The sequence below is a fragment of the Betta splendens genome, chromosome 16, assembly GCF_900634795.4.
Source record: "Betta splendens chromosome 16, fBetSpl5.4, whole genome shotgun sequence".
Classification (NCBI taxonomy): domain Eukaryota; kingdom Metazoa; phylum Chordata; class Actinopteri; order Anabantiformes; family Osphronemidae; genus Betta; species Betta splendens.
In genome coordinates this window covers 132,301-152,193 of record NC_040896.2, presented here as the reverse complement: position 1 = coordinate 152,193, position 19,893 = coordinate 132,301, and the positions used below count along the sequence as shown (strand labels likewise).

The following is a 19,893-nucleotide window of genomic DNA, read 5'->3' as shown; positions in this document are numbered from 1 at the left end:
ATGGGCAAGTAGACTCTACCCCTACCCTCAAACAGCGCTGGTCTCAGATCAGAGACGCGAACTCAATCACCTCAAACAGTGCGCGCAAACCCCACCCACATCTGATCTGGAAACTTTTGTTTTTAGCCTGGACGTAACTTCGGCTAGCTAGTATAGTTAGCCAACTAATTCTCCACCCGCGCCACAGAAATATTCTTTTTAAACCTACTTGACTCCTCATTAATGGTGTTTACGACAGAACGGCAGTTTGAAGCGGAGCCTCAGCCCGCACAACTGCCGTTACAGCTCGTTCAATCTCCCCCAACGGGAGGGAGTCGGAGCTGGCGGCCATGATGGCTTCGACTTCAGGCTTCTCTCCAGTATTTTCGTGCACCGATCCAGAGTCAGATGTGGGCGGAGCTATGCGTACTGTTTGACGTGTTTGAGTCCGCGTCACTGATCTTAGACCAGCGCTGTTTGAGGGTAGGGATGGAGTCTACTTGCCCATTCATGAATATTCAGTTTACACTCGGCGAACATTTAACATTTACATTTAACATTTAACATTTACATTTAACATTTAACATTTACATTTAACATTTAACGTTTAGATTTAACATTTACATTTAGATTTAACATTTACATTTAGACTTTTGCACATTTAACTAAATGTGAGAAAACATGTTGTGTCATTTAGTTAAATGTGAGAAAACTAGTTATAGGTGCTACTTTTACATTTGGCACCCCATAGAACTCACATCACAGAGGTGAGTAACAAAATAAATTCAGGTGATACTTGGGAGGTATGAGACGACAATCTAAGATGGCGGATCAAACTCTGGATGTGGACAAGTGGACAAGATAGACAAGAAGTATTGAATCGTGACAAGTAAGAGAGAGCTACTGTATAGCACACACATAGCACATGGCTAACCTTGTAACAGCACATCAAAGCCATCACAAACTCAGGTCTTGACCATTCTTTGTGTTTTCACTCATTGATTCATTCACTGTTCATCATCTCATTCTGACTGTTTTCTCATTTTCTGTTCTGTTTATTTGAGTATTTCCATATTATGTTATTCATATATCCAGTAGTGTTAGAATGATAAAAAGTTAAAAGGAATCTGGTTTTGTGTGCATTGTTCTTAAAATTTAAGCAGAGGTCACTGAACCGCGACAAGAATTCACGGCATAAGAGACCGATTTGGTTTTATCACAAGAATGTTATTATTGTTGTTCATGACTGGTAACTCATTGAATTGACATCTGGCGTTGACTAGATTGATACAAGCGTGGTTTCAGCTTTAAAACAAACCTGGTGCATTAATATCAAACTATTAATAATTTGAGTCCGCTACATATTAATTGGTGCCCCGTGTGAGGCGCTATTTCATACCTTTGTTTGTCTGAGAACGTTGCGAACCATAGTTCGGTTGAATAGAATCAGTTGTTGGTGCATTTCTTGTATGACTTTCGAAAAATCTTGATCCAAAGCTTAGTTGGTTTACAATAAAACGAGTGGACACGGCCGTGCGCTGTAGAGTGTTGTTGTTTAAATCCGTGCCTCGCAAGTCCTCCAGCCGAGAGGAGCGCACAGATAGTTAAGCGAAATACGTAGAAGAAGAATATTGTTTCGATTGAAGTGTGTTTGCAAACATTGTTATAACTGAGCGTCGCCGTACGCTTGTGTGAAATTAAAGGCCTTGTTGGCGAGTTCCTTGGTTGCTGCGTGTTCCAGAACTAACCCTGGATTAAGTCGACTCTTTGCGTGTTCCAGTTAATTCACCTCTGATCCAGACCTTCCCTTTACAGCAGCTGGATTAGCTACCCAGCTCCCTATAAACTGTTAAAATAAACTGTTTGAGAGGGGAAGAGTGACGTTTATTGTGCATTATCTTGGTGAGGCATACAGACTCCTTAATGTTATTGAAGAAAAACGGTTAAATGGTGAAAACGTTGAAGTTGCCCACTGTGCAATGCCAAGTGGAAAATAAATGATCCGAAGTTGTTAAGACTTGATACTGTTGAGTTCAAACGTTGAACTGTTGATAGGCCTTGGAGCCCAAAGCCTGCGCAACTGACCTAAAACTTTACCTGCAGCGAGCGCCTTTCAAGGGGCGTCCCCAAAAGTTGTCGGTGCTGACGTCACCGCCCTACAGCGCCTCCCAGTTGAGAGTGCCCTGTTGTCCTTAAACGGAATTAAAATCCTAGTGATACTCTCTGCCTCCACCCAGTGGCTGATTTGGTTAACTGAGTCAGAAAGCAGGCATTCCAGCAGAGTAGGCCCCAGTGCATCTCATAGTTGGATTTAAATAGGCTTCATTGTTAATAAACGTTGTTTTACTTATGACTAGTCACATTTAATCCTATTTACTCACTTTGGATTGAATCATACATTGTAGAATTTTTTTTTCTAAATTACCTTCGTAATTTTTGACTTTTATTCTTTTGTTATTACTATAACATTCTATTTGATTGATTTTTACCTGTGATTGACATATTGTGTGTAGAATTTTTTTTTAGAAATAACTTTCATAAAAATCAATTATTTTGATCTACTCTAGTTAAAGAAGCGCTTAAATTTAAAAATTTTATTAGGTGCCTCCTCACCTTTATAAAGATACAATCAGGCAGAAGTTAACTCTAATTAACTCAATTTTTTTTCCTTTCTCTTAAGTGATTAATTGAGAACCACTAAATTCTAGAGAACTGCTGACCAACCTCATTAACCAAAACACTGGTAAGATGGAGCCAACCACTGAGTTGAAAAACCCGAATACCAGCATGTCCACTGACCCTAGCATAGATATCCGGGTCGCCACTGAAGAAACATTGAATGAGTTGACCCAAGCTTTTATTCCTGGATACATGACAGAAATCCAGAGATCTACGGTGAAGGAATTTGACAATCTGTTAACAGACTGCACTGCTGATGCCCTAACACAGTCCTTGAAAGAAAAGGATAAGATGAAAATGCTGGGACGAATGGCCATGATAATGTCCATCCAATTAAAACAAACACACCAACTACTAGAGAAGGAACAACAAGTAAACCAAGACTTGCGCCATCAATTGGTGGTTGCTGAAAACAAAACATGCGAAATAAACGCCTTCAAGAAAAACAGGAGAAATAATTAGCCAAGGTTAAAAGAGATCTTGATTATTCGTTTGAAATAGGGAAAACACACACTTCCCATGATGCCTTTTACCAGCAAATAAAAAGGGAAGCAATCCCTCCCAAGTCCTGGTGGTTCTCATGATACTACCGGCTACTTAAAGGACATCAGCTTTTACCTGCAAAGGTGTCCACAGTCTACAAACCATGATAAGTTCTTATCTTATCTTAGATAAGAACTTATCTTATCAAATTGCTTCCTTTGAAGATCAACCTAACCCTCAGCACAGAAGGGACTTCCGAGTGCAAAGGGGGGACATAGGTGAACGACCACACGCACAGAACGGTTATCATCGAGATTACATATCTCCTGGTCCTCCTTGGCGCAAATCCTTTAAGAATGAGAATAGAAATGGTTATGTGGAGAAGAGAAATACCCCACATGAGCCCCACTTCGATGCCTCGGGCCTCAACGTAAAGGACTTGGAGACACTTGAACAAGTTGCCCAAGACCTCAGAGAGAAAAAGAATAGAACAGCCGATGTTTTGTCACTGACAGCTGTACAGCCAGATCCACAGCTTCAGACATCACTTTAATATCTACTGCACTGCTCAACAAACTGACATCAATGATGCAGCAAACAGGCAAACAGCTTACACTGCATCCATGCTCCCTGAAGATTCAACCTTACCCTCCTACAGAGACCATTCTTACAGCCATGGCGTTGATCCATGTGTCTATTGGTCCAATGAAGTTTGTTCATCCAGTATCGGGTCATCCCTGGAAACGGTTCCTCTATTGATAGGCAAAGACCTACTCAACCACTTGGAACCAGTAATAGACCTCAAGCATTCCAGAATCTGGGCACAGGTCCGTGACCCTGTGCCCCTACTGCACCACCAGCCCACAGAGGTCCAATGCCGCACCCTTACCGTTGTGGCGCCCTCCGACCTCACTAATCAGGCTTATCCATTGACCAAACAAGGCGCCATCCTGGGCCTGCCTCTACAATCCAGAACTAGTTGGAACATTTTTACGGCATTTGCAAATCATTGTGCTTTATCATGTGCCTACTATCGTATGGCTCTGACGCCCTCACTCTCCTTTGGTCGTGGTGCCCCAATTTCGAGGTATCTTAATGTTTTTGCATTAATATCAAACTCTTAATAATTTGAATCTGCTACACTTGTCCAGTTTATAATTGCCTAATTTTGTCCAGTCATTCTGTTACAAAACAGTTCTTCCTTTTTTAAAATATTTCAATCATTTTTACTGCATAAATGAACAAAAAAACTGCAGACAAGTCCACAGAACAGAACAAATTCAAGCAAACAATATTAATGTCCTCAGTGAAGGCTTGCATACAAAAAAGTCAGATGTCTCAGCTTATCTGAACTGATCCGATTTCTTCTCCTGGTACCTGGTATCTGATACCTGGTATCAAAACAAAGGTTTTCCTTGAGCAGAGCTCAGGCTGAGCACTGAGATAGGCAGCGAAAGGGGAAAAACTGGAAGCTGCCTTTCACTCGAACAGACTTCTGAATCACTAGAAAGGATCAGGTCTCAGAGCCGATTCTTTTGCGCATGTCACATTACTAACTGCAAGCCCAGACATACCAACCTATGCACTGCCTGGATTGACTACAAAAAAGCCTATAACTCAATGCCTCACACATGGATCTTGGAATGCTTGAGGCAGGAGTATAAGCAGAGAGTTCCAGACTTCCCTCTCCCTGGACACTATCTCCAGCTCTTCCGGTGGGACCCCAAGGCATTTCCAGACCAGCCGAGAGACATGGTCCCTCCAGCGTGTCCTAGGTCTTCTAGGGGCCTCCTACCAGTGGGACATCCTCCCCAGGGAGGTGTCCAGGAGGAATTCGAACCAGATGCCCGAGCCACCTCAACTGGCTCCTCTCGATGTGGAGGAGCAGCGACTCTACTCCTAGTTCCTTCTGGGTGACAGAGCTCCTGACTCTATCTCTGAGGGAGCACCCAGCCATCCTGCAGAAGAAGCTCATTTTGGCCGCCTTTATTCGCGAAATTGCCCTTTTGTGTCCTTTTATGACCCAAAGCTCATGACCACAGGTGAGGGTAGAAATGTAGATTGACCGGTAAATTGAGAGCTTCCCCTTTTGGCTCAGCTTTCTCTTCACCACGACACAGACACCAATCGCATTACTGCAGTTGTGCTGATCCGTTTATCAATCACTCACTCGTGAACAAAACCCCCAAGATGCTTGAACTCCTCTACTTTGGGCAGGAGTTCTCCTCCAACCTGGACAGAGCAAACCAACTTTTCCGGTCGAGAACCATGGCCTCAGACTTGGAAGAACTGATTCTCACCGCAGCTGCTTTGAACTCAGCTGCAAAACGCCCCAGCAAACACTGGAGGTCCTGGCTCAATGAAGCCAACAGAGCAACATCATCCGCAAAAAGCAGAGACGCAATCCAAAACCCCCTCCAGCCCTTGGCTGCACCTAGAAATTCAATCCATAAATATAATAATAACACAACCGGTGACCCTGCCTAAGTCCAACTTTCACCGGAAACAGGTCTGACTTACTGCCCACACTGCGAACTAAGCTCCTGCTCCTGTTGTACAGAGACTGGACAGCCCTTAGCAAAGAGCCTCGGACTCCATAATCCCGGAGCACTCTGCCTTCTCCAAGTCCCCAATCACATGTAGACTGATTGGGCAACCTCCCATAAACCCTTGAGCACCCTGCTAAGGGTGTAAAGGATGATCCAGCATTCCATCACCAAGCCGAAAACCACATTGTTCCTCCTGTATCCAAGGTTCAACTATCGACTGAATTCTCCTCTTCAGTGTCCTGGCATAGACTTTCCTGGGGAGGAGGCTGAGAAGTGTGATCCCCCTATAGTTGGACCACACTCTCCTGGGGAAGAGGGACTACCCCCCCCCCCCATGTTGTAGTCCAGAGAAACTGTCCCCCTCGTCGTTGCAGAGGCATATCACCCAAGACAGCCCCATAACATCCAGAGACTTGAGGTACTCAGGACGGAACTTATCCACCCCCGCTGCCCTGCCACAGAGGAGTTGAAAACTACCTCGGTGACCTCAGCCTGGGGAATAGGCAAGTCCACCTCTGAGTCCCCACCCTTTGCTTCCTCAGCAGAAGGCGTGTCAAAGGGGTTGAGGAGATCACAGTCCTCCTTCCACCATCCGTCAACATCCTCAGTCGAGGTCAACAGCTGTCCAACTCTAATGAAACGCCTGGCCTGTCAGTACCCAACAGCGGTCTCAGGAGTACCACAGGTCATTCAGACCTGATAGGACTCCTTCTTCAGCTTGATGGGATCCCTTACCTCCAGCGTCCACCAACGGGGTTCGGGGATTATCACCACTACAGACACTGGAGACATTGCATCTACAGATGCAAACGGCCGTGTTGACCATGGAGGTGGAGAACATGGTCCACTCACACTTTATGTCTCCAGCCTCCCTCGGAATCTGGTCGAAGCTCTCCCACAGGTGTGAGATAAAGTTCCCTCTGACACAGGGTTTAGCCAGAGGTTCCCAACATACCCTCACAATATGTTTGTGCCTGCCAAGTAGTTGCAGCCTCCTTCTGCGCCAGAGGATCCTACTCACAACCAGTTGGCGATCAGTTCACAGCTCAGCCCCTCTCTTTACCAGAGTGTCCAAAACATATGGCCAAAGGTGACACAACTACAAAGTCTATCATCGACCTCCCGCCTAGGTTGTCCTGGTGTGATGTGATGGTGATGTGCACTGATGGACACCCTTATGTTCAAACATGGTATTAGACTGTGCCTAGCTAAAAAAAAGAAAAAAAAGACTGTGCCTAGCACAGAAATCCAATAACATAACACCACTCGGGTTCAGATCAGGTAGGCTGTTCCTCCCAGTCACGCAGCGTCACTGTCATTGCCCAAGTGAACCAAGAACGATAGGATCCCCAGTTAAAGCCATTTGGTCTATAGACACAAACTACAGTTAGTGACCTATTCCCCTCCCAAAGGCACAGGTACTGCTCGACTTCCTGCATAAGCTCAGGCTTGTCCCATGTCCCAAAAGCCAGATTGGTTGTCCAGAGATTGAGTCGCCGAGGCTCCCGCCTTTGATCACTGCCCAAAAAAGATGGGAAGTGTTAGGAACAGAAGAGGCTGTAACTCCCCACGCTGGGAGAGTGGCTCCAGCAGATCCCAGGAACAATTATTCACAATTTTATGTCTGCCCATCTTACATTTTAGGAGGCCTGCCTCTTTGAAATCCTTGTATTTTAGGTAATTTTCCAGTCTTTGGTTGCCCTTGTTCCAACTTTTATGAATAGTGTTGCTGCCATCAAATAAAAAAAAGGAAATTTCCTGACAATTTTCCTTGACCTATCCCCTTGGGCGAACAGTGAGCTGCCACATGAGCGGCGCTCGAAGAGCTATTGCTAGTGTCTTACTCAATGACACACCTGGTGCCAGAAACAGGGACCTTTCATTTTTCATTTCATTTTTGTTTTTTTGTCGTGTTTTGGAATCAAGGCTGTAAAGTACATAGGAGTAGTCCTGTAGGTTCATAGTGCTTTTCCTCTATTTTGCTACCCAAAGCTCTTTATTGCATATACCCTGTCACACACATTCACATTGACTGTTGAATATTAAAAACATTGAGGAGGACAATAAATAAATGTGTGAAAATAATATCACATAATACCATGTTTCTAGGGACACAAGAGAAACTAAACTATTTACAAGTACATACAACAAGAAGAATGTCTTAATGTTATGTGATGTAGCAATCCACGTCTGGACCTAGGTAACTTAACACAACGTGTAAGCTTCACTCCCTTCCACAGAGACAAAGCTACAATTCACCAGAATATAAAAATACACGGAATTCTACATTATTCCACAGGACATGAGTTTAACATCAGCAACACACATACTGTATGTCTAAGTGCACTTCAAAAGACAATGGACAGCTTTAGGTGACACCACATAATTCTCACCAGGGTCCTCCACGACCTTATAAGTAACCAGACCAAGACGTGTCTCATAATATCTTTACCAAGACTCATTTCATGGACTCTCCCACTAGCCCAAGAGATCTGGTTCGTAAACTAGGAATGTGAAATAATATAAAACTAGGAATGTATAATAATATAATGTGAAAACTCTTCATTTGGACACAAGTGCTGGTTCAGATGCAACTGTCATGAAACTGATGTCAATCTACTCTGTGTACAAAATGGTATTATTTGATATTGGCTTGGTTTCTGTGTGATGTTCAATGCCTGATCTACAGATTTGAGCTGAAATAAAGATACTCATCTTCTTTTTTAATTTGTGCACCATACGTTTAGGTACACTGGGTAAATCATGTAACCTCATTATTGTGTTGCCCTTTTAAGTCAATGTTACAATAGTTTAATTAGTAATAGTTAGATTAAGCCATTTAAAGTTACAGCTTTTTAAAATGCCACGTTTAAAGCCTTAATATTCTATGCATTTATTTTTGTTGTTTAACCATTCTGGATTCTCTGCTTATTTGAGTGATCGTTACATGTGTATTGTGTTATGGTGTAATGGAACTTTGAGCTTGAAGAAAAGAGGAAAGCTTAGTTATGCCAAATTTAGGATCAAACCAAATCACATATTCTGATACCTGAGCTGAAGAGTTGGAACTCTCCACAACTTGCTGAATCCTTCGCACTCCCTTTTCAAGTGACTACTGCCCCTGGGGTATCTAAACCAATGACGTCCTAGTTGAATTTGGATTTCCGTCTATCTTCAAACTTGTTCTTTTTGCGTTGCATTACTTTTCTTTGATTTTCCTTTATTTTTAAATTTTGAAAACTTTCGTTTAACTTAGAAATACGAACGAGCAGCGAATTTTGTTACTCTAGAAAGTCATCTCAAGAAACTCTGCAAAACTGAAACTATTACAAACAGTCCTTAATTGACTCGCTATATTTGATTGAACTAATTAATTTCAATACCAGCTAATTTTCCTTTTTGGGCTAGTTTAAGTAGCGCTGACGTTTTGAAACACCTTGGAAAGTTCAACCTGGCTGGCCGACTGTAACTTTGCTGACCCCAAGCCTTCATCATCACAGCAGGCGACAATTTTTGGCCGAGAGGCTGTGACACCTGGATCAGAGAGGGCACGCCTTACTTAACCAAGCCAGTAACAGTAGTATTAGATTGATAAAACATTAAAAGTAATTTTGTTTTTTGTGCATTGTTCTTCAGATTTAAGCAGAGGTCACTGAACTGTGACAAGAATTCACGACATTAGAGACTGATTTAGTTTTATTGCAAGAAAGTTGTTATTGTTGTTTATACTTAGTAACTCATTGAATTGACATCTGGCGTTGACTAGATTGATATAAGCATGGTTTCAGCTTTAAAACAAACCTGGTGCCCCAATTTCGAGGAATGTGAATGTTTCTGCATTATTATCAAACTATTAATTTGAATCCGCAACAATGTTGTGTTCTTACCACTCCAGTCATTCATGAGTACCATGCCAAAGATGTATTCATGGGCTTTATTGATGGGAATGGGCTCACCAAACATATTTCCCCCTCCAACAAAGAAAGCCTAATGAAAGAAAGAAAGCAGTTTTAAATGTGTCAAAATATATATTGAAATAATGACATTTATAATTTAAAACAACAGTGTTCTATGGACAAATGTTATTCAACACAAATATTTAAATATTGTGCTAATTAAAAAAAATAAATTAACATTGTAATCACCATCTCTAGCTCAATGTCCAACTGCTTACTAGGGCCAAACACTGAAGGTTTTTCTAAAAACAAAAAGTCATGGTTATTGTCAACTTTAAATTGTGTACCTACAGCACACAAAAAAATTATAATCTACACAAATCAATGAGCACACCTAATCAGATGTTTTGCATAATTAATTTGTAAACAAATAGGCCAACTGAGGAAGCCAATTATGTTGAATCAGTGAGAAAAGCTTTTATTGGCAAGACCGAAACGTTACTTGACGATTTGATAGGCTCCTTACAATAATATTATTAAAAAATGTGAAAAAAATATCACAACATTTAATAATCCAACAAACAAAATCTCAAATTAATTGTATATAAATTAATTAATCTCTATACTTTAGAATGATTAAGAATTGTGAAAAATACATGGAGGGTACAAGTCAGGTGTTTTACTGCTATAAAGAAATATGTTCCTTCATGACCTAATATGTTCCGTCCTTGTTCGTGAGATAGGAATGATGATAAAATGTGGCCAGAATTTTAAGGTATTATGATAAAATGTGTAAAATCTGCCGATGGGGTAGGCCCCACTCTGCTGATGTGGAGGTGGTAAACTGGGAGCGGGCCCTCTCTGGGCATGGGGGCTTCTCCTGGTGGGCTTTTTACGGACTGTTGGTCCTCGGGCTTCACTCTCTCAGGCTGACCTTCCCACTGGGGAGTGTTTTCCTCTTGTTCTCCTGAGGTGGAAAACATTGACCCAAAGTGGTCCATTCTGACCTCGTCTCTGTGGCTGCTTTGGCTCTGCCTGGGAGGCTCGATGTGGGTGGCTTTGGCCGCAGTTATATGAAGTGCGTCACGGTGCCCGGTGCGTCTATCATGGGTCCTATGGCGTTTGTGAGGGAAACAACAACTCGCCGAGCAGTCTCAACTCAATTCAATTCAACTCAATTCAATTCAATTACAATGTATGTACAATGTACAATTTACAAAGTAAGGTTTACATACATACAGCAAGCATTTAAACTTGCTTCTTTATTAAGCACCGGAACATGTATCCCCAGATTACACCATGCACTCTTGTTCCACACTTCAGCCTTCCTGTCTCATACTCCCGCTCTCGCTATGTTCCCCACTTACTTCCTTCTACATAACCTTGCAACATCTCCTTTAGCTAAAAGTTTTAAAGGTATATATGTAGTAGCTTAACAAAACGTCAACCAACCTCACAACATGTAAACAAGGTAACACCTGTAAAGTACTTAAGAAAAAAACAGAACAGCATCAAATTTCAAGTATAAACTAGAAAAAGTAATTTCTCGAGAAATTACGTGGGAGAGCTGATCTGCTGCCGCAACGATGCCAAACGCTGATTAAGCTGCTGACGTCCAAAAGTTGACTATGGCAACACGATGAAAACGAGAAAACGTTGACAAAGATTAAAACAATGACAAAAGATGGCGATTTAAAAAGATGATGATTAAAAAGATGACCATGGTCATAATAAGACAAGATTACAAGTATGACAATGATTGAAAAGTTGACCAAGGTAAAAAGATGTCCAAGATTAAAAAGTCTTTATATAATCATAATTAACCATTCAAAGGCAAAAACAGTGCAGTTAAAGCTAATCAATTGCAATGGTGCATTTATTTTGAAAGGACGTAGAGGAAGGGTGTGGGTAATTAAAACTAATTAAAACTAAACTGTTATTCTATCTTTAAATAGTCATGATTACCCATCTAAAAGCAGAAATATTGCTATTAAAGCAAATTATTTGGCTTAGTGCTGTTATTTTGAAAGGATTAAAAGGAAGTGTGTGCTTAATTACTACACAATCCAATAGTGTAGCTGACTAATCAGTAATAAGCATGGAACTGCTCTGTACACTGAGCATCAGCAGTTTGACCTGTCAGTCAAATCTGCAGCTGTGCCATTGCCATGGAGACGAAAGGCGGGAAAATCCTGAAGAATTACTGAAAGTAGCTGAAACATTTAAAACAGATAAAAATAGCTCAAGCATGTAAAGCATAGTTGAATTTATCTAAGGAGAAATAGGAATTGATTAAACAGTGCTGAGTATTTGCAGAAGAAGCTGAAGTCGTTGAATTTCAAATGGAGGAAACTTGAAAAAGATTTGCTGAAATTAAAGAACTGCTGAAAATCAAGGAAGTGTGTAAAGGTTTGCTTCGTTAGTTGAAATACAGCCAACTGTATCGAAATAGCTAAATATTGTATGTAAATAGTTTTGATTTCAGGAGCTGAATAAGTAGCTCAACGTTTTGGAAATACTTAAAACAGCTGAAATTTGCTTCAGAACAAATATTTGAATTTAAATTGATAAAAGTCATAGTTAACTAGTCAAATGCAGAAAAGTGATATTTAGGCCAAAGATTTAGATTGGTGCTTTTATTTTGAAAGGAATTTGAGCATATAACTAATTTGAGCATTAAGCATATAACTCACTTTATCTGGGAAATACAAATATTTATATAATTGTGTGATTGCATAAACATGCCAAACGTATTGCCAAATTGCTAAAAGCAGCGTAAGCACTGAAAACAGCTGGAAGCGGCTGAGGAATTTAATGCATAGCTGCATATATCTAAAAATCTGTTTTGCATATATTCTTCATCATTTCATGCAAAAGTTTTTAATTTCATTGGTGCCTAAGTCAGAACTTGAACCAGAGTCTTCAATGTTACAGTCAAACACTTAACCACTGAGCCACAGTAACTGCAGCCGACATAAATCTAAGCAGCACTATACATACTATTTGAAAAGCTACTAAACTGAATGTTTTGCTGAAGTATTGCTGAAAGTAGCTGAAACATTAAAAACATAGTTTGAAATGGCTGAAAAGTTTAATGCATAGATAAATATATCTAACGATTAGTTTTTTGAAACGAACTGTATGTGCACAAAGAAAACAAAAATGCCTGAATTTAGGCCATTATTATTTCTTTCTATTCCTTAACAACAGATGTTGTCCTGTAAGCAACTTGGTTTTACATCTTGCTGTTGCTCTACATGGGATTTGAACCTGAGACTGTAGGCCTCAGAGTCAAGGCCCTGAGCTACTACGATCAGCTTACATGGCTACATTACACATCCTAGTGTCAATGGTAAAAATCTAGTTTGTTTTAATAGAGAGAAGAAAAAGCTTCATATTTCCAAAAGTGTAAAAAAATGACTAAGAAAACCTTGAAAAACTGAACATTTTGATATTTAAACAGTTTCTGTAGCTCAAAGCATGTAGGAGGAAGTAGGTGCCGACGATTGTAGAAAGGATGTAGAAAGGAAATATCAATGCTAACATTAGATAAAGCGTTTCCATAGGAAAATGCCCAGTGAATGCTTCCATGAGGTCCATGAATGTATTGCTGAAGAATTGCTTGAAATAGCTAAAAATTTTAAAACATATTTGAAAGTAGCTTAAACACAAAGTATAGATGAATGTGTCTGAACAGAACTGGGTGATGTTTAAACAGAGCTGAATATCTTCAAAAGAAGCTGAAGCAGTTGAATTTCAAATTAAGGATAGTTCAAAGAGATCTGTTGAAATTCAAGAAACACTAAAATGAAGAAAGTATGTAAAGGATTGCTGAACATAATGAAATATAGTTGAATGTATTAAAATAGGTAAATGGAGTCCAAGAGCTGAAGGAATAGTTTAAAATTTTAACAGCTGACAGTAAGAAAAGTTGGAGCATTTGATGACACATGTGCAGGGAATTGCTAAAATTTATAACTCAATATATCTGAAGGGAATCAATATAGTTATATTAAGAAGTGAACACATAAACAAGCCTTATTATACTGTAAAATATTCTAATTAACTATTTGTAATTAATCAGTTGAAACATTACTGAAAATAGTCGATGAGTTGAATGTATAGCTGATCAGATTTGCTAAGAAGTTGCAGAGCTGAATGTGAACAAATGAAATAAAAGCAGTTTGATTTCACAAAAAAGTGTTTTACACATGACAACAGTGCTGTAAACCTTTTTTCTGAAGTAAGGTTCAAGACTTGCTTCAGCAGGGTTTTGAACCAGGAATTCCTGTGTTAGGATCCTGCTTTCTTGCCACTGGGCCAAAGCAGCTGCTCATGTCATTGCTTAAAGTGGCTGTATAGATCCTACTCTAAAAACTGAACGTTCTAAATATTCTTCATTTATGATATAGATTACTAATATATTGATACATTAAGGATATTACTCACTTTATCTGGGAAATAGAAATTTATACAATAACGTGATTACATATACATGCCTCAGACAGGAATCGAACGCGGATGTCACGCTTTAGAGTGAAGGAGTTAAACCACTGTGCTACCAAAATAATAGCTTTAGGATGACTTGGCTGAAGACTTTCCTCAAATGAAAACAAATCCTTAGTCATTTTATCGTGTTTATTTTATTAAACAATCACCTGAAATTTACAACAGTGCCAAAACGCTAAACCTAAAGCAAATGAGAATATTTTGATACAATATCATGCATCAATCAATTTCAATTTTAACATATTGTACTGGCTCACAGCAGTTAGTCCCGCCCTGAGCCGCTAAGGCTTATGGGTAAAACAACCTTTCTTTTGTTTGTAGTCTTATAGTTTAAAGTTAGGATTCAAAAAATTTTATAACTTTGGTCAAATTAATTTAGTATCTCGTTCATTTATGGTTGTAATGTGTTTTTTTTTTGTTTTTGTTCTTTTTCGTGTGGTACACCGTGAGTGAGGGGATTGTGAGTGGGAATGACCATTAACAAGCACTGATTTGTTTGGTGTGTGAAAAACAAATGTGGTTTACTTTATACAAAGGGGGCTTACAAAGAGAGGCTATTGTTGAGTCTCTCCTTGACTGTAAAGTCTGATTTGTTTAATTGTGACAAGAATGGTTTAATATACAGGTGTTACTGGACGGTCGTCATTTGGCCCTGGTTCTTGCCTGACAAGAGAGACTCTTACATTATTTTTTTTATTTGAATATTGCTGTAGTCTTGTATAGTGTTACCCTGAGCCAAATGTGCATAGTTTAATAGAATTCAATGCAATAATGCTTTTATTACTATATAAGCGGAAGGACAAAGCCGAAAATCATTGTGATTAAAAACATAATTTAATAAAAACAAATTAAATTAAAAAATATTATATTTAAATATAAAGGTTACTCTCTTATGTCAATATGAAGAGCCTAATCCAATATTTGTTCATTATTCATTGCAATGTTCTGTTATGGTGCATTACCCACAATGCATTAAAACACTTCTCCATTCATTTTAATGGGACAAAAAACGTTGAAAAAAGCTTAATTACTTGAAAAATATGAAACATATGAATGAAAAAGTAATAGCAGACTTCTTCTTAAAAAGCTGAACATTTTGATATTGGAATGGTTTCTGTAGCTTAAAGGATGCGGGGGGTAGTTAGGTGCGGAAAAACGTACGAAAAAAAAACAACTAGATAAAGCATTTCCAAAGGAAATGCACAGTGAATGCTTCCATGCTGAATGTATTGCTGAAGAATTGCTGAAAGTAGCTTAACCACTGAAAACAGCTGGAAGCGGCTGAGGAATTTAATGCATAGCTGTATATATCTAAAAATCTGTTTTGCATATATTCTTAATACTTTCATGCAATATATATATGATTTTGCTATTTTCATCTGTTTTAAATGTTTCAGCTACTTTCAGCAACTCCTTAGGAATATTTTCAGCTTGGAAGCATTCACTGTGCATTTTCTTATGGAAATGCTTTATCTAGTCACAGTGAATGCTTCCAGCATGAGATTACAGATTACAGTGAATGCTTCCAGCATTCACTGTAATCTTTATTATTATTATTATTATTATATTTGTTCTTCCGTACGTTTTACCGAATCTAACTACTCCCGCATCTTTTGAGCTACAGAAACCTTTCCAATATCAAAATGTTCAGCTTTTTACGGAGAAGTGTGCTATTATTTTTCACATTCGTATGTTTCATATTTTTCGAGTTATTAAGCTTTTTTCAACTTTTTTTCCCCATTGAAATGAATGGAAGAATGATTTCAAATCCTCTTCAACTTTGTCTCCTTTCAGCTTTAACTACTTCAACACACTTTAAGCTACAGACACCATTTAAACTACAAAACAATGTTCAACTATTCAACTATTAATGTCTTGTTTAGCTTCTTGATATCTTTAGCAGATTCTGAGTTATAGCAGTTTAAGCATAGGGTGTTTTTTAAGGAATTCTCAGCTTTTCCATTAGCCATTTCCATTCACTATATCAACGTATTTTCTTCACTCGTTTGTAGTCATACTTCTCTTCATACCACCGATGTGCATGGCTAAGCCATTAAAACTATAGTCTGTATCTGCGTCAAAGCACAGAGAGTTCCAGAAATCCTCCCATTCACTCCAATGGAAAATACTCTCTGATGTCTGGGTAAAATCACAGAGGGACAGGCATTTTTAAATCGCGACTGTGGCCACAATTTTCATTCCTCAAGCATAAAACGCACAGCAGGTGCTCATTGAAGCCTTGGGATTCATAAAGTGAAGTTATTTTTGTGATAATCTTTATGGTTTTGGTGTAACAAGCCTGTTAACCTGGGGTGGAAATCAGCCTCACTCCAGCTCTTTGTGCTGAGCAGTGGACGTTCCTGCCTGTTCTATGACGACGGCGCAGCTGCAGCAGATAAGGGATTGAGCTCAGTAGCACTTTGACTTACAAGTGAAACTCCTAATGCTCACAACAGCTCTAGGAATATTATTTATAAGTTCTTGCATTGTTGATTCCCCATAAGAGTAGGTGTAGACATTAAGCTTTTTTAAACAACCTGGTCTGTCAAATAGTTGAGGGGGTGTTTTTTAGGAATTAAGTCAACATTACAGCATTCAAAAATATATGCAAATTTATAGCACAAAGCATTGTGGGTAATGCACCATAACAGAACGTGGTGTTAATAGGAGTGACCCTTAATGATGAACAATTTTTTGATGAAGCTCTTCTTGTTGACATAAGAGACTAATCTTTGCGTTTAATTACAAAATTTTTATGTTTTAATGTTTTTAATCACAAAACGCTCTTCAGCTTGTAATTTTGCTAAAATAAAAAAAGTTAGAGTCAATTACGCATTTTCATTGTTTAATGAACTATGCACATTTGGCCGAGGTGAAGACTTTTTTGTTTATAACATACATTAAATTGTTTTTAGAAATCTTTCTTGCAAGCAAGTCTAATTAACTGCATGCCCATTTAAATTCTGTACTTTAATATCATTCATGTTTCTACTGCTAAGATTAGCCTGCGCAGGTAATAAAAGACAAATTAACAGCACCTGTTGGTGCACTCCCTTTGTAGAAAGGAAGCACCATTTACTTTTCACACACCACACAAAGCACTGCTCATTGACACTCCCTGACACAATCCCCTGACTCGCGGGGTACCACACAAAAAAGAAGAAAAACAAAAAGAACACATTACAACCATAAATGAACAAAATGCTAATTTATTTTGACCAAAGTTATTCAATTCAATACAATTCAATTTTATATATATATAGCGCCAAATCACAACAAAGTTATTTCAAGGCACTTTACAAAGTAAGGTTTAAAACCTCACACTAAAACTAAACCCAACAAATCCCACATACAGCAAGCATTTAATTTGACACCAACAGTGGAGAGGAAAAACTCCCTCTCTAACGAGGAAGAAACCTCCAGCAGAACCAGACTGGATGTGGGCGGCCATCTGCCTCGACCGGTTGGGGTGAGATGATAGAGAGATAGAAAAGCACAGCAACAGCAACAAGCAACAACAAGCAACAACAGAGCACAGGCAGGATGGTAGGACCAGGGACTGGATGCAGGCAGGATGGTTGGATCCGCAGCTGCCCATCACAGTCACCAAACTTTGAGTCCAATAATACCTGTAGGTGAGGACAGAGAGGGAGAAAGAGTGTGGGGGGGGGGGAACCACAACTACTGGACAGAAAGAGACAAGGTTAGTTAAACATGGGGCAATGATGGGAGGTTATGGGACAGAGGAGGTAGAAGGAAACAGAGGAGCTCAGTGTATAAATTAAGTCCCCCAGCAGTCTATGTCTATTGCAGCTTAACTAAGAGATGGTTCCTGTGACTAACAATAATTGCCAGTGACCTGAACCATCTCTAACTATAAGCTTTATCAAAAAGGAAGGTTTTAAGCCTAATCTTAAAGGTGGAGAGTGTGTCAGCTTCTCGAACCTGAAGAGGGAGCTGGTTCCAGAGGAGATGAGCTTGGTAGCTAAAAGCTCTGCCCCCTGTTCTACATTTAAACACTCTAGGAACCACAAGTAGCCCAGCGCTCTGAGAACGAAGTGTTCTGCTGGGAGCATAAGGAACTATAAGGTCTTTAAGATAAGAAGGAGCTTTATCATTGAGTACTTTGTATGTGAGTAGGAGAATTTTAAATTCTATCCTACATTTTACAGGCAGCCAGTGCAGAGAAGCTAATGTAGGAGAAATGTGATCTCTCTTTCTAAGTCCTGTCAGAACTCTGGCTGCAGCATTTTGAATGAGCTGTAGGCTTTTTAAGGAGCTGTTAGGACATCCTATGAGTAAGGAGTTACAGTAGTCCATCCTAGAGGTAACAAATGCATGGATCAGTTTCTCTGCATCGCTCTGAGAGAGGATGCTTCTGATTTTAACTATATTTCTAAGGTGGAAGTAGGCGGTTCTGGAGATTTGTTTAATTTATGATGTAAAAGGGAGATCCTGGTCAAACATGACACCAAGGTTCCTCACAGTAGAATCTGAAGCTAATGTTATGCCATCCAGGGTGGCTATCTGACTCAATAGTGTCTCTCTCAGATTTTTAGACAACAATAAGAATCTCAGTTTTATCTGAGTTTAGTTGAAGGAAGTTTTGGGACATCCAGGATTTGATGTCTTTTCAACAACCCTGAATTTTGACTAGTTGATCTGTTTCATTTGGTTCCAAGGACATGTATAGCTGGGTATCATCTGCGTAAAAATGAAAATTAATAGAATGCTTTCTAATAATCTCACCTAGAGGAGACATGTATAGGCTAAACAGAATTGGACCCAGCACAGAACCCTGTGGAACTCCATAGCTAATCCTTGTGCGTGTGGAGAATTTATCATTAACATGAACAAACTGGAATCTGTTCAACAAATAGGATTTAAACCATCCCAATGCTGTTCCATTAATCCCGATTCTATGTTCTAGTGTCTGTAATAGAATGTTATGATCAATTGTATCAAATGCAGCACTAAGATCTAACAGGACAAGGACAGAAACTAGACCATTGTCCGAAGCTAATAGAAGATCATTAGTGACTCTAACCAGAGCTGTTTCTGTGCTATGATGTTTTCTAAATCCTGTTGCAGCATCATCTACAAGACAGTAAACCTGTTCATAAGGATTAAGGTGACTGTTCTCTGTGTATCTGCAAGACATTGAGGCAAAATATGATGGAATCATCTGCTTGAATCTGGCAAAAGCATTGTCAAATAAACATCTGCTATAGTAACATTTCTTTCTAGCTGTTATAGGGTCAGTTGTGCTAAATTCAAAAGTTAATAAGAAATGGTCAGATAACAGAGGGTTTTGGGGAAGAGCTATTAAATTATCAATTTCAACCCCATATGTCAGGACAAGATCTAGGGTGTGGTTAAAACGATGAGTGGGTTCATTTACCTGCTGTGTAAAACCAATAGTGTCTATTAAGGAGTTAAAAGCAGTGCTGAGACAGTTGCTGTCAACATCTACATGAATGTTAAAGTCTCCCACTACAATGACTTTATCTGTGCTAAGAACTAAGTCAGATAAGAATTCAGAGAATTCAGTTAAGAACTCTGAATATGGAGCAGGAGGACGGTAAACAATACAAAACACAACTGGTTTCTGAGTTTTAGAGTCTGGGTAAGAAAGGCTCAGAGTGAGGCTCTCAAATGAGTTATAACTATGTTTAGGTTTAGGAGTAATTAATAAATCTGATTTATAAACTGCTGCTACTCCTCCACCTCTACCTGTACTTCTTGGAACATGATAGTTGATGTGACTCATTGGAGTCGACTCATTTAAAGTAACATAT

The 19,893-nt window shown here is 39.3% G+C and overlaps 1 protein-coding gene across 9 annotated transcripts in view; it reads right to left on the bottom strand.

The window, feature by feature from the left end:
• fah (fumarylacetoacetate hydrolase (fumarylacetoacetase)) overlaps positions 1 to 19,893 on the bottom strand; it is a 76,201-nt gene that overhangs the window by 31,192 nt on the left and 25,116 nt on the right. For 6 of the 9 annotated variants that reach the window (XR_008692874.1, XM_055503288.1, XM_055503291.1 and 3 more), the window contains 2 exons: positions 9,836 to 9,888; positions 9,578 to 9,677 (listed from right to left, as the gene is read on the bottom strand). The exons of 1 other annotated variant lie outside the window; for it this stretch is intronic. Coding sequence is in view for 7 of the 8 variants with exons in the window: in XM_055503288.1 (XP_055359263.1) it covers positions 9,578 to 9,677; positions 9,836 to 9,888 (153 nt within the window). In the remaining variant the exon portion in view is untranslated. Of the gene's footprint in view, positions 1 to 9,577; positions 9,678 to 9,835; positions 9,889 to 14,210; positions 17,780 to 19,893 lie in introns of those variants that run through there. 2 more of the 9 variants (XM_055503292.1, XM_055503294.1) reach the window with 2 other exon arrangements.